At 42.7% G+C, this 14,994-nt stretch overlaps 5 protein-coding genes and 1 non-coding gene across 15 annotated transcripts; 2 read left to right on the forward strand and 4 right to left on the reverse strand.

The window, feature by feature from the left end:
- Positions 1-41: 41 nt before the first annotated feature.
- On the reverse strand, positions 42-7,271 carry lig (ubiquitin-associated protein-like lingerer). Of its 9 annotated transcripts, none has more exons than XM_065311736.1 (12): positions 7,167-7,271; positions 6,448-6,760; positions 5,978-6,205; positions 5,571-5,919; positions 4,643-5,313; positions 3,659-4,397; positions 3,265-3,413; positions 2,406-2,606; positions 2,094-2,345; positions 1,875-2,045; positions 1,655-1,684; positions 42-1,380 (listed from the first exon to the last, which is right to left on the reverse strand). In XM_065311736.1, the coding sequence occupies exons 2-12, from the start codon at positions 6,715-6,717 to the stop codon at positions 1,279-1,281; spliced, it is 3,162 nt and encodes a 1,053-aa protein (XP_065167808.1). In that variant the 5' UTR covers positions 6,718-6,760; positions 7,167-7,271; the 3' UTR covers positions 42-1,278. The 9 variants fall into 9 exon arrangements, with proteins under 9 accessions (XP_065167808.1, XP_065167804.1, XP_065167806.1 ...); XM_065311732.1 differs by having other exon boundaries at positions 2,100-2,345; positions 2,406-2,636; XM_065311734.1 differs by having other exon boundaries at positions 1,875-2,030; positions 2,406-2,636.
- Positions 7,272-7,935: 664 nt separating this feature from the next.
- mRpS16 (mitochondrial ribosomal protein S16) lies at positions 7,936-8,801 on the forward strand. The gene is made up of 3 exons (XM_065311749.1): positions 7,936-8,145; positions 8,214-8,373; positions 8,500-8,801. Exons 1-3 carry the CDS (start codon positions 8,032-8,034, stop codon positions 8,643-8,645), a joined length of 420 nt encoding a protein of 139 aa, XP_065167821.1. The 5' UTR covers positions 7,936-8,031; the 3' UTR covers positions 8,646-8,801.
- Positions 8,636-10,139, reverse strand: ReepB (Receptor expression enhancing protein B). The gene is made up of 4 exons (XM_065311748.1): positions 9,699-10,139; positions 9,365-9,597; positions 9,027-9,162; positions 8,636-8,959 (listed from the first exon to the last, which is right to left on the reverse strand). Exons 1-4 carry the CDS (start codon positions 9,826-9,828, stop codon positions 8,931-8,933), a joined length of 528 nt encoding a protein of 175 aa, XP_065167820.1. The 5' UTR covers positions 9,829-10,139; the 3' UTR covers positions 8,636-8,930.
- Positions 10,140-10,629: 490 nt separating this feature from the next.
- COX8 (Cytochrome c oxidase subunit 8) lies at positions 10,630-11,147 on the forward strand. The gene is made up of 2 exons (XM_065311751.1): positions 10,630-10,788; positions 10,845-11,147. The coding sequence occupies exon 2, from the start codon at positions 10,845-10,847 to the stop codon at positions 11,049-11,051; it is 207 nt and encodes a 68-aa protein (XP_065167823.1). The 5' UTR covers positions 10,630-10,788; the 3' UTR covers positions 11,052-11,147.
- A 42-nt stretch (positions 11,148-11,189) lies between these two features.
- LOC135798778 (PX domain-containing protein kinase-like protein) lies at positions 11,190-14,151 on the reverse strand. Of its 2 annotated transcripts, none has more exons than XM_065311738.1 (9): positions 13,902-14,151; positions 13,645-13,833; positions 13,469-13,565; positions 13,170-13,396; positions 12,856-13,099; positions 12,559-12,801; positions 12,183-12,502; positions 11,998-12,118; positions 11,190-11,924 (listed from the first exon to the last, which is right to left on the reverse strand). In XM_065311738.1, exons 1-9 carry the CDS (start codon positions 14,001-14,003, stop codon positions 11,755-11,757), a joined length of 1,713 nt encoding a protein of 570 aa, XP_065167810.1. In that variant the 5' UTR covers positions 14,004-14,151; the 3' UTR covers positions 11,190-11,754. The 2 variants fall into 2 exon arrangements, with proteins under 2 accessions (XP_065167810.1, XP_065167811.1); XM_065311739.1 differs by having other exon boundaries at positions 13,909-14,145.
- Positions 14,152-14,663: 512 nt separating this feature from the next.
- TRNASTOP-UCA (transfer RNA opal suppressor (anticodon UCA)) lies at positions 14,664-14,750 on the reverse strand. The gene has a single exon. It is a non-coding gene; the product is annotated as a tRNA-Sec (tRNA).
- Between the last annotated feature and the right edge of the window lie 244 nt (positions 14,751-14,994).

Below are 14,994 nucleotides of genomic sequence, written 5' to 3' on the forward strand. Positions count from 1 at the left end.
CTTGTTTAGTTATTTTGGACGTGTGCGACAAATAAAACACATTTTCACGCCCGCCATCTTGTTTATTTCGCATCTGTTTTCAGTTCCGAGTACTCCAGAACTGCAAGTGATCGATATATGTATTGTATTTTATAATCGTAAGTTAATATGCAAATACAAAACAAAACTACACATATACATAAGTATTCCTACATAAGTGATTATTTTATACATAGCATAGGTACACAAAGATAATTTAGTTTATAATGTTATTATATTTAAACCTAGCATCTTTTTTCTCATTTGCATATTTTAAACTATTAACTTTATAAGGTGGCGGTCCTCACGCCTCGTCAGCTCCGCGCTGCGCGGAAGTCCAGTCTTGTCCCAGCAACACTTAACGCATCGTCTTAAGGGTTGTTTAAAAGAATTCCGCCACGCCGAGGACGGCCGCTCGGACCAAGTCAGTCTTGACGACTGGTAAACCGTAAAATCACTCCAATTTTGTTTGCTTTGCATATTTTTCCATCTTCGTTTACTTTTCTATCATGATTCGTCTCTGCCTTCCTTTTTCCTAGGTATAGCGCATCTATTTGATTTAATTAGGTGATACGAATAAACTCGAACGAATGATCAAATTTGGTTAGTGCGGCTGAGGGGGAGAGGGGTCGTTTATGTACATCAATTGAAATGATTGCATATGTGTGAAGGTGTGTATCCATGCCGAGTTTAATCACTTGCACTGATGCTCATCGTATCGCAGAAAATAAAATAACTACTCTCTAACTAACTGAATAACGAACTCAAGAAACGTACATAACTACAACTATTGAATGTGTTAAAATTACATTACCCAAAAAGAATCCGTCGGTTTTTGTATGCATCATTCTTTCAATTTTTTTTCAGCGTGTGACTGTTTTCATTAATAATTTCATCATGTTACTGTTATTCTTTGTGTTCGTGATCGACTGGCCCAATTCCATCGTCTCCTCAGATTACAACCAATTACGAACGTGCTTTGAAATGCACAATCAACTTTCATACTTAATCAAGGGACCACTGACTCGATTTGCAAATTAATTCAAACGTTAATAATAAATAAAAATAAGGTTAATAGTAGTGTTGAGAAAAAAGAATCGCACTAATCGTAAAATACACGTCTTCCTAGTCAGTGGGTCGATGTTAGCAAGTGTGTTCAGGGGTGGTTGGAATCTGCAAAAAATCAAAACTATTTCCTCATCAATCCATTGCCGGCGTCGTGTTCGGAGAGTCGTTGGCTTGGCGTTGTGATAGCGGCGTCTAGGACTGATTCCAGTACGAATTGCCCTGATACGCCTGCTTCGATCCAGCCTTCTGCTGATTGTTGCTCTGAGCGCGTTGACCGGTGCTATTACCGGAGTCCTGAAAACGCCACCAACCCTCGGTTTAACAGATTGCACAAAGCTATCATATTATTAACAAACAAAGGACACGAACACAAAAGCAAACTTCAAAATCAAAATCACCGTGCGACAAATGTTTGACTAGTAATTCAAAATATTTGAACGTTAGTTTCCGCATCGTAGCAGACATGTATTCTAAAAACTAACAGTATAGAGTGCGCTCGATATTGTAAACAATGATTAGAATCACAAGAAAGCAAAAAGCATTTTTTCGTCGTCTATGTGTGACTTACCATGCGTCGGCCATGGTGCCGCACATCCATCTACAAGCAAAACAAAACCTGGATAACCAAAGAAACAAGAGCATGCTCTTCAGCAAGAGTTTGATTTACGTCAAAAAAATAAAATTAAAAGTAAAACTAAGAGAAGGAGTAGGTGTGATCTCTAATCGTTTGATTCGCATGCGAAATGGGGGGACATGCTCAAGTGGGGCGCACCAGATGCGCAAATTACCTGGTGTAGTGGCTGATGCATAAGTTGTGTTGAGTGGTGTTGGTGCTGAGGCAGCGTTGGAATATACATCTGCGGGCCGTAGCCGGTGCCGCTGGGCGCGAGCGCGCTCTGACCTAACGCGCCGGTGAATGGCGGCGGCGTGCCCGAGTGGAAACCCTGCTTTTCATAAGACTGAGCAAGTACTCACAATAAGAGCGCATTCGTCAAGCAATAACTTACATTCACCTTCCCGAGTGCCGTATGCGACTTGCCGTACATGGAGAGGTCGTTGGCGGCGTTACCTCCGGACGTGGCATTTGCAGCGCCACCCTTACTAGCCCCCTGCGTATTGCCCACATAACCACCTTTAGCGTAATCCTGCGTCTGCGTCAACGACTCATAACCAGAGGTATATGCGGAGCCGTAGCTAGCTGGCTTGGGATACTGGGCGGTGGTGTTAGATCCATGCGCGTTCGTACCAGTTGGCAGTTGCTGAAAAAGGTATTTTACTGTAGGTATTATTCGGGTAAGAGCAGAGAGACCAGATCTTACAGATGTGTACACGGCACCGAACTGATAGCTTGGCTGCATCGGGGTGTAGGGCGCAAAGAAGTACGGACCGGTCGTCTGGGCGGCGAGCATCGGTTGTGTGCTCGTCTGCGTCGAGGATACAGGGCTGGCGTTGCTGTCCGTGCGCGCAAATCGTCCGTCCGACAACGAGTAGCTGCCCTCCCTCAGGGTGGTTGCTGGCGTCTGGTAACTCATCTCATAGAACGGTGTTGTCTGTGCGCACAAACCACACCGGTCACTCATCACCGGCCAATGAACGCAGCCGCGAGCAAGTCTTTCTTAATTCTTTATTTTTTATACATTCGTCTCGCAACGAAACTTTTCGAAAACGCTTTTGAGTCGATTGAGAACAGGCGGCGGGATTTGATAAATAATGTTATCGAATTTCGGCTTACAGACGGATCGTGCTTAGTGCGTGTTTTGTTAGACGTGTTGTTATGACGGGTGAGTGAGTCGGGTGAGCTTTGTACACATTATATACAAGACGCTGAAGAATCTTCGCGGGCGAAAACTCTCCATGTCCACACAACATGCATTGGCGAGAAACTTTATTAATCGGATTAAACAATACTCGATTAATTGCGTTCATCGCAGCTTATTCATTCGTTCCCAGACGTTCAAATCTAGCTTCTAGATCTCATTTATCTTACACAGAAAGCAATGATTTGATCAAACATGTAAATGACCTTTTAAACAGTAGGAACAAACATAACTTGAACACTTAAAATGATTGAACATGAGTGGTCTAGTTATTTTTGTCTTACTAGTTTCACATTTTAGCCAGGATAGAAGCAAATGATAAGCACACGAAATGAGAATTAGTCGAGGAAAGCATGCTCACCATGTGCGGAATCCGCTGCTGCAGCATCTGCATCTCCTCATAGGAATACATCGGTGGCTGGAAATACGGAACCTGGCCCATAATATATTGACCCATCACAGGCGTTGCACTCGACGGCATGTTCGACACCACACTGTTCGAATTTTTCGCTGTGAAGCAAATAAAGTATTTCTAGTCTGTTTCAAAAACCAATACAAGATATTGAGGAAAGGTCACAATTAAGTATCAGTCTGCCGAAATGCATCTTAAAATCCGCAACAAAAACAAACAGAACAGAAGCTCCAAAAAACTCTTTGCAACTGCACGGAATGTTTAAACGTGCGCATCTCAGTCTCGTCATCGGTTCATCAGGAACAAAAGAAAACAGAAAGAAAATGATTTTCAAAATACATACATAACGTAGTGTTGGTTTTGCTCGACGTTGCAGTAGAAATACCACCCAGAGAAGTCGCCGTCGAGGATGTGGTAGTCGCAAGACTACTCGTCACCGCTGTTCCAGCATCGTACGCGCCACCTCCGCTGCCATCCTTGCCCAACTTGTGGTTGGAGTTGTAATTATTGTACTGCGCCGAGTTACCGCCATAGTTCGAATTGGAATTGAGCGAGGCGTTGCCGGTGCCGTACACCGATTGACTAGCATTCTGTTGGTACGACTGATTGTTGGATGGATACGCACCACCACCGCCCTGCGAAATCGACGCAGGGAAAGGTGGCTGGTTGGCGTTCGACTGGTAGGAGGCGTTCGCCGAGTACGTGTTTTGATATGAGCTGCTGTTGGCGTTGTTGCTATTGTAAGAGGCGGCCGAATCGCTGTTCACGTAGCTGTTAGCGGCCGGATTAGGCGCATACGAGGAGTTGGTCGTTTGCGTGCCACTGTAGTTCGTTGACGAGCTGTACGTCTGATTCGGGAAGTTGGCGGCCGACTTGCTCTGGTAAGAGCTGTAGCTAGACGCCTGCGAGGAATAAGCATGGGCATCTGGCTGTTGCTTACCAAGCGCATCAAGCCCGGCATTTCCTCCGCCCGCATTATTCGCGCTTGCCGCCGAAGACGACCGCTGCGATACAGCACTCGACGCACTGTAGCCGCTTGAGAGGTGCTCACTCGTTTGGGGAATGCTGTCCGAATTTGAGAGCTGCAAAGAAAAATACGTTATGAGCAGAAGCAATTACCTTGTTTCAATATTGTCAGGTCACTGTCTAATAGGATCAGTCTGCCTATAAATAATCTTTAAATAGAAACCCTACAATCAAAATTCTGGATGCAACAAAAAACTTGTCACATCAAAAACCATGAAAAAGCGATGCTACTCTCAGTCTCGTCATCTTATCATCATTTTTAACTGAAAAAGTAAGTCTAGAAAAGCGAAAGAAAACTTACGCTCTGCGTTAATGCGGAGCTAATACTGCTTTGTGCACTGGGTTTTGATGGCGAATAGGCATCCAGCGTGGCCGAGGCTTGCTGACTGTTGAGATCCATAGTGGGCGCCGCGCTCGAGTCCAAGATTGACGTCGAGTTCTGATACTTCTCCGTGACAACACCGTCGAACGAGCTGCTATCGGACATAATGTCCATCGCACCAAACTGCAAGTCGAGCAAACCCATATTGGGTAAATCGCCTGGCATCTCGACAGCCGTGGCCGGTATCTTCGAAGGGGGCGGAATTTTCGCGCGCACCTTGCTTCGCGTCGGCGGCTGCTGGTGCACGGGTGCGCCCTCCGGCTGGCCATAGCTGTTCGTATACGCTGTCGCGTTAGCGTAAGCATTGGCCGCTACAACAGGCGGTTGCTGTTGAGCTGCAGCGGCTGCATACTGCGCGTTGTTATTGCCGTAGTTCGCCGGTGGCGGTTGTTGTGCGGTTGGCGCAAACTTGCCCATCTCGTTGTGGTTGCTGCTCTGTTGGGTCAATTGACTAAAGTATTGAGTCTGCGCCGCATTCAGAGTGCCACTCATCGCCACCGGCGCGTTCTGAGTGCCGGACATCTGCGCTAGCATGTCCATGCTTTGTTGGACGCTGCTACCTAACGGAGATGAACTTTCCAACGTTGGTCCTGTAATAAATATTGCAAACATCATAAACAAACCCAAGGAACTAATAAATTAAGACTTCAGTTAAACATTAAAAAATTCAGTTTGCCGAAAATAATCTGCAAATAAAAACAACACGATCTACTTTTCAAGTTAACAAAAAACTTGTCAATCTTAAAAATTAAGAAAGCTTGTAATTATTTTCATTCTCGTCATCTTTTCATCAGTATTAAAGTTAACCAAACATAATTAAATAAAAATAATTGAACGTAATAATTACCTGAACTAGGTTCAGGATCAGTAGTGGGTTCGTTAGGTTGGCTTGGTGTAAAGACCTTCGTCTCCGAAAGAGTACCACACCACTCATCCGCGCCAGGAAACTCATCGCCCCAGTTTTCCTCAGTGTGGTTTGCCGTGGTAGTGGTTGTGCCATCCCACGAGTTATCCCACGTTTCCATCGGCCGGTTGTTAAACGTGCCTCCGCCACGGTTACTGCGTGCTGGATACCGTCCACCAGCGCGACCACCACCACGACCTCGCGCGCCACCTGCGCCGCGGGTTGAACCTCCAGGACGACCGCGCCTTTCTCGACCACCCATTCCGCCATCCTCCATATTGCGCTCATTTTCCTAAACACATTCCAATCAATTTAACTCGAGCAAATGCATGATTTTTTGAAGATATTACCTGCTTCTCACGACCCCTCCATCCTCGGCTGTCGTTGTGCCTACCGTGAAACCGCTGTGATCCGCTGGTTTTATTACGGGGCTTGTCTTTGTCGCCGGTGCCGGCGTTCGTAGAGTCACCCCAAGGATCATCAGAGGCGGCCGTGACAGCGTTATCACCCTTCTGATCAGATTTGCTGGCAGATTGCTGTCGGTTCTTTCGCTTTTTGACTGATGTTTCCCATTCATCCTAATAAGAACAATACACGCATGTGTGAACCAATTGTGTCAAGCAACAAGGTATAAAGTAACATTATACATAAAATCAGCCTGCCTAAAATAATCTGCAAGTAACAACAGAACAAGCTTCTTTTCAGGTTTACAAAAAACTTGACATCCTGAATAATAAGATTGACTATTGATACTCTCATTCTCGTCATCTTATCATCATTTCATTATTAATAAATTTCAGCCCTAAGCATATATCCTCACCTCAGAGTTCATGTCCAACAGCATATCAATAGCTTGTGCCATATCAAAATCACACTCATGAAGGGCCCAACAAACCTGAATCTCAGATTTCTGTGTCATTTCAATAACCTGACTGATCTTTTCCTCATCGGACTTGTTGTCGCCGCTGCCCGAGGTGACAGAGTGCTGCTTGTCGCCGGAACCTTTTGAATCCGATTTGTCCATTTTGTGTGCCTTATCGCCCTTCGGCCCCTTGCCACCCTTGACGGTGGCCCGATTATTTGAACTCATCTTTACAGTATGTACAAGTACAGATTAGTTATATACAAAATATCTGAAACAGAAACAACAACGTGTTGCAATTAGATTGGCGAACCGTACACAGAACCGCCTCGCCGATGAATCACATCCGCGCGGCCGCGACAGGACCGATGATAGGAATTAGATATCATAGCTGGGCGGCGGCCCAGAAGGCGGCCGGCGTTAGCAAGGCGAAAGCGTGTGCTCGAACACGACTCCCAACCACCATGTGGATGAGACGCCATTTCGAAGCACTTACAAGCCACATTTGACATCCACGAAAATAGTCGCCGTGCTGCGGCGATGCGCTTCACAATAATTCGCCGGTCACTTACGATCGCTCGCCGCTGCTATCGCGACAATTTTCGGCGGACTTTTGGGCTCGCACCGGCACAAAATGAACTAATAATGGAGGAAAAAACTAGAGCGTTTACGCATACCTGTAAATGCCGTGAAACACAACGCAGCTCTGCTTGAATCACGTGACACATCCGATCAAAATGGCTGCTAACGCCGACACTGTTGCCACATTTGTCAAACAAAGCTAGCGGCGCTATGCTGCTCCATGTGCTCTGAACGCGCCCCTCCAGAAATTTTCCATGCGAGCCGGGCAAGCGCATCAAGTCTTGAACCCGCGCGCGGCACACAAGCTTGTGCTGGATATGCTTGCAACTATGAACTTCTCAAGAAACAGAAACAGTTCTCTAATTACACACATGAAGTCATTAACAAGCCATAACAATGTCCAAACAATGAGCTTCGCACGGTCACACAACGTATTTCTTGATTCTTACAATTATATGTGTAGTAGCTCTAGCTTACCGGCCCTTAATTCAGCAACTTTACTGGAATTTTATATTCCAATTAGAAAATTTTAATCAACAAATTTTACTAATCAAGCTTACGCTTAGCATAAAGAGAATTAATATAAGATTACAATTGCTGGCGGTATCCAATTACCATATTTTTCTCAGTATTTAATGAAAGTTGACTTCTCGGCAAGATAATTCGTATATTGTCCGTCCAAATATTTCAAACAGAGCTCATATGCTGCTAAACTTTAATCAATGCAATTTAACACATGCAATCTTAATAAACAATATGAGTTATTCAAAGCAAACATTTGCAAGAGGTTAAATTTCAAAACAAAACACATTTAGTGAAACTGAACTTTGTTCGCACAAAAAGGCGCCGCAGTGGTAGAACCAGGAACTAGTCGCGTTTTCCTGCTGCTCTTTAACATAACCTTCCATTTTTGCACGGCTGTAATATTCAAAACAAAATTTCTGTACAAACCAGCGCACCATGCTGACTCCTGCAAGTGGTACCGGTACATTTTTCAAAAAATCTGCCAAAATTATTCGATTTGCAAGACATGGTTGTACGAACAGACCGTTTTTCCATATTGTTGTCACAGAGGTAAGGTTCGCAAAAACTATAAATTATATATTTATATACTTATACAAAAACATTCTCAATAATTGCAGACAAGAAGAAACCAAGACATGCCAGTTATTGAGCAGCTTGGGAGTTATGATCCAATGCCCAATCAACATAATGAAAAATTAGTGTCACTCAACTTAGAAAGAATATATTATTGGCTTGGAAAAGGAGCTGTTGCTTCCAAACCAGTTGAAGAATTACTAGGTAAAAGTTATTTTGTACCATATTTCATTGGATATCTTACTTTTATCTTTAAATTTATCTGATCATTTTAAGTCATTAATAATTGTAATCATTTTATTAATTTATTTTTCATAAACTTTGATAAAGGCTTATCAGGATTCCTCCCGATTCATCCTTCGTCATATGTGCGGGCGTGGCGAGCCCGGGAAGCACTCTTTTCACCAAAAGAAGCACCACCGTCAGAAGCAGGAGAGGAGACTGGAAGCGAGCAAGCCGCCGTACATGCTAGTTGAATCATTTATTCACATCATTAGTTATTACGTTTGTCATTCGTATGTAGTGCGCAAATTTCGTATGTGTGAAGCCCAAAGCAGTTGACTCTTTAAAATAGTCAGCAATTTCGAAATACGAAACTGACGTACATTCACAATAAACTTCTTTAAAAACAACACCCCAACATTCAACCTTAAAAATGAGTAGATAAGAGAGTAAAATGGAGCGAACAATGATTTACAATTAATTAATTAATTTTTAACCCTTTGCTATTGCTAATGGCTGTGTTGAACTACCCCCCAAACCTATTGGTCCTTGTTTAAAAGTTTGCTTGCTGCAACAAATTTAGAATACATTTTCACTTTCACCCTTAACATTTTTCGGTAATTTAAAATGCGTACCTGCTTTGACGCCTTTGTCAATGGCCTCGTCTACGGCACTTTTGTGCTTGAGGAAGTATGGCCTCACGACGCTATTGTACAAGATGATGGAACCATTGAAGTCAGTGGGGATCATCAACCAAACCAGGAAGAGGCACTGCAATAAACCAGAGCTTAATTAAAATAATTGAAATAGCTGAACACTAGCTGGGCCAAAAGCCTGTCTGCTGGCATGTGGCTGCCAAAAGTCTAAATATACACTTCCACACTGATGTGAAATAAAATGAAGAAGTAGGGAGGAAAGACAGGGACACAGGCCTCAATTATTAAAAATAGCATGCACATAGCACAGCCTATACCTTCAGAAGCCAATAGAGTGGGATCCACCTGGTGATTAGATCCACAAAGAATTCAAAAATGGAGAAGATGGCAAAGATCACCCAGTAAGTGAGCCATTTCTTGTCGTCATCGGCTCTGGCAGTCTCGATGGCATGGATGGACACATAAGCTGGATACGCGAAGCCGATGGTGTTGCAGACGAGCTGTCCGGCGAAGCCAAACGCCAGCCAGAGTATCGTGATGCCGATACCGCCTGCAAGCGTGACAGCGATTAATTATGATCGAAGGTCAATTATGTAGTTAATTTGCGCGCATTGCAATGCATTGCGTGGCGGTTAACGGCGCGACACTTACCAAGGAATAGATACGTCCGATTGACGCCGGTTTGTGCCTCCAATTTGCCGAAGATCTGTCCTAGTGGCTTGGTTTCATCCCGCAGAGACTGGTCGAGGTGTTCCCGTAGTTCCATCACTTTTTGCGCCATCGCGGAGATTTGGATGAGTTATCAGACTAGGGTGCCTGTGATGCGATTTCAATTTATGCGCGTGGAATCGTGGACGCCGGACGATTAATTGGCGTGTTGTCTAGTTTAGGTTAGTACCGCCACCTGCACCAGAAACCTTAGTGGCGGGAGCGAGCGTGGAGCTCGTGGCGACTTCGTGGATTTCAATTTGGATTCGAGAGGGGAGCGATCGTGGTAATCTATAATTTCGGTAATGACTGTCCTTGGCAAACGAACTCGTATCGCTGTCGTTAACGGAGTATTTGCGGTCGCGCAAACAAATTTACAATGTACTTTCATATAAATGAAAGAGTTAATTAACGTTCGAGGCGCGGAGCAAAGGTCGATAACAACAAATATTGTCAGCGACTTTTTACAGACACAAATCGCATTCAAGTTTTATTTCGAATGATTTTCATGTTATGCAACCCAGGTCTCATTAACTATATTTTATACAGGGCCCAACTGTACAATTTCAAGGCAAACCAGATAAAAACTAACATAGTACTACCATAAATTTACTAAAAACACCTAAATTTTTAGTTTAAATATTTCTGTTGCCAGATTACTTAAACATATTTTCAGTGGTTGACGTGTTATAACTCATTTGACCTTTTTTCAAATAAACAACATGATTAATTAGTAAAATTAACCATCAATTTATGCATCATAAGTTATTGCTGATACATGATACTGCAAGATACTGCAGATACTGCAGTTATCTTATTTATTTTTATGAAACTAATCACGATATTGCTTTAAACACGATGGACCTGACTTTTTAATAATCCGAACGATCTCAGCGCACTCTATCATGCAAAACAGGAAAGACGCACTAGGGAAAAATCACTAACTCAACTCACTAAGCCAGACACTCATACCCCATATTACCTAACATTAGAACACGGTCAGCCATCCCAAACCAAATATCTTTCAGACAAGGTAAGTAGTCCTTTGCATTATTATGATATATTTATAATGATATCGATATGTTGTAGATGATTGCAACAACAGCTCCGAAAATCCTGAACGCGGCCAAAGTTGGTATCGCCGCTACAAGGCAGATGAGCGCGATTTCGGGCCCCCCGACCGTTCGCATTAGCTTCGCCGAGAAAATAGCCCATGGCACCGTCATCGCCGTGAGTGTCCTCGCCATGCCTGCTTGGGTTCTTACCCATGTGCGGGAATACAGGGGCTTGTCTTAAAGGGGCAATTCCACTGTGTTAATAAATGTAATGTAGGACAACTCGTGTAAATGTAAATTACAAATAAAGTAAATAAATTAACTGATTTCAAAATAATTTTCACTTCATAAATCCACAAAAGATTAAGAGACACCATCGTTTCTAATGTAATGGAAGGTCAATTAGAATTTATTCTTTACATGACTTGACTGAAGGTTCACATAATGTCCTCACATATCATACAACATAAATATATATACCATCTATATGATTTATCAATAATATCAATTCATACTCGCATCTTATTTGAAGAACCGAATAGCAATTATGTTACACGTGTGATGAATGGTACGATATTACTGGACCCACGATAACTATAGACGAAAAATGTAGTTAAACACGCATTACTGATTAGAATCGAACGTTAAAATAACACCAAATATTCTGGAGCTAGACGCACAAATACAATATGCAAATAGGTTACGACACTCTCGACATTGCCAATATCACTATCGCACATCATGAATGGAATGAAGATATCTGGTAACCGTAAGTAAAGAGTAAACACGAATCTGATACAAATCGACTGTAGAAAAAGGTCTGTATGGTGTGTATGTGTAGATATGCTACCAATGTTCATGCCGATTAAACATTTACGTTCAAAGTTTAGTCCAGTTACATGTATGAGAGAGTTACAGTGGATGGGTGTGTAGGGGTTGTGGAACTAGTTGTGTACGTTGTGTTCTTTGGTCTTACGCAGCGCACCCTTGTTAAAGCTACAAATGGATCCGAGTAGGGCGGAGCGCTCCCGGGAGGCGTCGGGGGCAGCGCCAAGGTGGTTGTTGGGCGACAATGGTTCTACTGGAATTGGCGGCGGAGGTGGCGGTGGGGGGCCTGACACACAAAACACACAGAAAAAACAGACGTTAGTTTCACTAGAACGTGAATTGCGACTCGGAGGAGTTACCGCTGAGCGTCGGTGGCGTTGGCGTGTCCATGGAGTTCGCCGTGCTGGAGCTGGTGGCACTCTCGGAGCGTTCGCTCACCTTTGGCTTCTCCTCTTTTTCTTCAAATGTCTTTTGTCTGATCTGCGCAAATAATAACAAATGTATTCTGAAACGTGTACATTGAAGTTTAGTTTCGTTATTTTACTCTGGCTTGCTGTTTTTGCTCCTGACGAATTTTCTGCCTCTGTTTCTTCTTTTCCTCTTCAGAACTCATCATTTCCTGAACGCGTGTGAGCCGTTTTTGACTACGCATGATCTTTTGTTCCTCCTTGAGGCGATCCTCCAACTGACGGCAGATTGTCTTGAGGTGCTCTTTTGCCGAGTTGGGGATTTTGAGTAAAGCTTTGTCAGTACTCTCCAGCGTCAACACAACGCTCGAAAAGAATTGGTGTTTCAGTAGAGATTCAATTGAAGGCAAGCCCACTTTGCAACCTTCTGCTGATAAAATTGAATCAAGGACTGATTCTAAAAATTCGAAAAATTTAATACACAACCAGTAACTATAATTTGTTTTATCATACTCAGTTCTGGTGGTGCATCTTGAGGCAACGCATCTATGATACTCTCGTGCAGCGGCGCACCGAAAGCCATCTCATAGATGGTGTGCCCAAAGCAGTACACGTCGATAGCTTCGAGCGTGTTGATTTTCTTGTGCTGCATGAAATAAGGTCGATAAAAACTCGGCACGCCCAAAATTCCATTTTCAATGTCCAGTAGTTTAACGCGTTCGTTATCTATCACAACGTTTCCAGTGTGCAAATGTCCTATGTAACAGAAATAACAATAATAAAACAATTAAAACATAATGTTTAATTTACCATATGGTAGCCCTTTGTCGTGTAAAAACTTTAAAGCCTCCAAAATTTGTCGACCGTATAAAGCCACTTGCTTAATATCCAAAGGTTTATGCCCCTTCGGGTTACCATACTTCTTCATAAATGACAGTTTTGCTTTGGCACCACATAGAAGATCACGAATCGAGCCGGTTTTGTTGCAAGCGCGGACAAATAATCCGCCCACGTCCGTGCAGAGGGATAATACAATTGGTTGAATGAAAGGATGCTAGAGATAGTAAACAAAATAAATTTATAAGCATTGCATTGATTTTAGTATGTATTGCAGATAGTTTTACCTGAATTTGATTAAGACTCTTAATTATGGCAAGCATTTCCTTGTCATCCAAATACTTATCAGGCCCATAGTCCACCCAATTAGCCCACAGTTCATCTTTGACTAAATTTTTGCTCTTTACATGATAAAAATGCTTGCGTAGTCGCCAGCCGATGTCCGGCAATGGACCGACTATTTCCCAACCAATTTCACCTCTCAGTGCCAATGATACATGCTGCAATGCTTGTTCTAAAACAAGTTAAGATTTAAGTTATGCAATGTTATGAAATATGTGGATTTTTAGGTGTGGTCTTAGCTTACCACTGAATGGCTGGCAATAGTTAGCAGGATCAACAAATGACCTGGCTGGTAATGATGACACCAATATGGGATTCATGAGTATGAAGTTTAAATATTTCTATGACAAAACATGACATTAAGCTTTTACCACATACAAATAAGAGAAACAGTAAAAGTGTAACAAAAACCTAACCCACCTGCAAACCTTGTTGTCTTTCTGCAATAAATTCTGGAGCCCTGTTACCAATGATTCTCTTAGGTGGCAGACACAGTTGAATCCCTGACTCCTGCAGGCCAGCATGCAGTTTGACGAAATCATTGTAGCGCTTGACGATCTGCCACGTGTGGTTGGTGAAGGGGCCCCGATGCACACGGATGATAAACTCCTGGAAATCAATGCGAATAGTTAATGAGGAGAAAAGCAGGCGATCGTGTGCGGCGCCGCAAAACTAACAGTGTACCCTTTAGTGTCGCGCCAGTTCTCAATAACGCATGTTATCGGCTCGGTGTCATCGAGAGTCACTTTTTTTATTACTTCTTTTTCGAATATAGCCATTTATCCGTGAAGCCGCTCCGTAAATCCATATCTGATAATTACGCACCACTTAAATCACAATGAAACGTCCGCGAGTGGACGTGTTATTATGACAGACACCAGTGACCTATGAAATGACATTCCGGCGCGCCACACGAAAGACTATCTTATAAAAAAGCAAAAATGCAGAATTGTAGGTGAGGAAGGTGTGGATTATGGCAATACGGAAGGGGTTTTATATGTTTGTTCAGTGAATTAGCACTGAAATCACACTTAAAACATAAAAATTTACATTTTATCAATAGTTTTTCATAGCTACGCTACCTATTGGTTATGAACACATTCAGTCATTACACTTTATTTTGAACACTTTAAACTCGTGTTGAAACAGAATAAAAACCTTTTGAACCATTTGAAATTCGTTTAATACAAGGTTTTCTTTTAATTTTCATAAATATTTATTTCCAGGTCTACAAAATAAGAATAAATCTCTCTAATTTTAATATATCACCTTTGTACATTGTAGTTGTTATGACTCCTGTAGATGGTGTTGATGCCAGTTATTTTACCAGCGCGCGCACAACTCGGACTGACTCCAACAGATTCTGATTGGAAAAATGAGTTTGCAAGTCAGCCCAACGAGCCCTGCCAACTTCTGACAGGCGTTAAGTAAAAAGGGCACGCTCAACAGGTGGAATCGAACCACTTCGGCGTTAACCGACTACAGGTTTGAAGCCTGCACACCAGACCACTGATGTTCAGTTGAGCGCCTGCCGTTATTTCCCATTGTTATAAATAGCTAAGCTCCTTTAAAGATTCAGGCAGAGAAAGTTTGTTGGAAATAAGTACTGATACAAACTGGTATGCATCGTTTAAACTTTTGATCTACAGAACTGGTCTAAATTCAGTAAGTTTTTTCCACAATCTTCACTTTTGGTATATACACGTTCATAAATGTTTAAAAAATACAAATAGCAAGATTAATAGGTTATGAATAAATAAAAGACAAATA

The sequence above is a fragment of the Atheta coriaria genome, unplaced genomic scaffold (assembly GCF_025399875.1).
Source record: "Atheta coriaria isolate IRGN ID8LTWV9N9 unplaced genomic scaffold, Caltech_Dcor_3.1 hic_scaffold_9_pilon, whole genome shotgun sequence".
Classification (NCBI taxonomy): domain Eukaryota; kingdom Metazoa; phylum Arthropoda; class Insecta; order Coleoptera; family Staphylinidae; genus Dalotia; species Dalotia coriaria.

Excerpts from the sequence above, each read along its gene's own strand:
- COX8 (XM_065311751.1), top strand. The coding sequence starts at position 10,845 with ATGATTGCAACAACAGCTCCGAAAATCCTGAACGCGGCCAAAGTTGGT.
- ReepB (XM_065311748.1), bottom strand. The coding sequence starts at position 9,828 with ATGGCGCAAAAAGTGATGGAACTACGGGAACACCTCGACCAGTCTCTG. Across the intron at positions 9,598-9,698 it reads TCGGACGTATCTATTCCTTG|GCGGTATCGGCATCACGATA; the intron begins GTAAGTGTCGCG and ends TCACGCTTGCAG. Across the intron at positions 9,163-9,364 it reads CACTCTATTGGCTTCTGAAG|TGCCTCTTCCTGGTTTGGTT; the intron begins GTATAGGCTGTG and ends GGTTTATTGCAG.
- lig (XM_065311728.1), bottom strand. The coding sequence starts at position 6,717 with ATGAGTTCAAATAATCGGGCCACCGTCAAGGGTGGCAAGGGGCCGAAG. Across the intron at positions 2,637-3,264 it reads AGCAGCGGATTCCGCACATG|ACAACACCGTTCTATGAGAT; the intron begins GTGAGCATGCTT and ends TTGTGCGCACAG. Across the intron at positions 2,046-2,093 it reads CGGCACTCGGGAAGGTGAAT|TCTTATGAAAAGCAGGGTTT; the intron begins GTAAGTTATTGC and ends GTACTTGCTCAG.
- mRpS16 (XM_065311749.1), top strand. The coding sequence starts at position 8,032 with ATGCTGACTCCTGCAAGTGGTACCGGTACATTTTTCAAAAAATCTGCC. Across the intron at positions 8,146-8,213 it reads TCCATATTGTTGTCACAGAG|ACAAGAAGAAACCAAGACAT; the intron begins GTAAGGTTCGCA and ends CAATAATTGCAG. Across the intron at positions 8,374-8,499 it reads ACCAGTTGAAGAATTACTAG|GCTTATCAGGATTCCTCCCG; the intron begins GTAAAAGTTATT and ends ACTTTGATAAAG.
- LOC135798778 (XM_065311738.1), bottom strand. The coding sequence starts at position 14,003 with ATGGCTATATTCGAAAAAGAAGTAATAAAAAAAGTGACTCTCGATGAC. Across the intron at positions 13,397-13,468 it reads CTATTGCCAGCCATTCAGTG|AACAAGCATTGCAGCATGTA; the intron begins GTAAGCTAAGAC and ends AACTTGTTTTAG. Across the intron at positions 12,119-12,182 it reads AGCAAAAACAGCAAGCCAGA|ATCAGACAAAAGACATTTGA; the intron begins GTAAAATAACGA and ends TTATTTGCGCAG.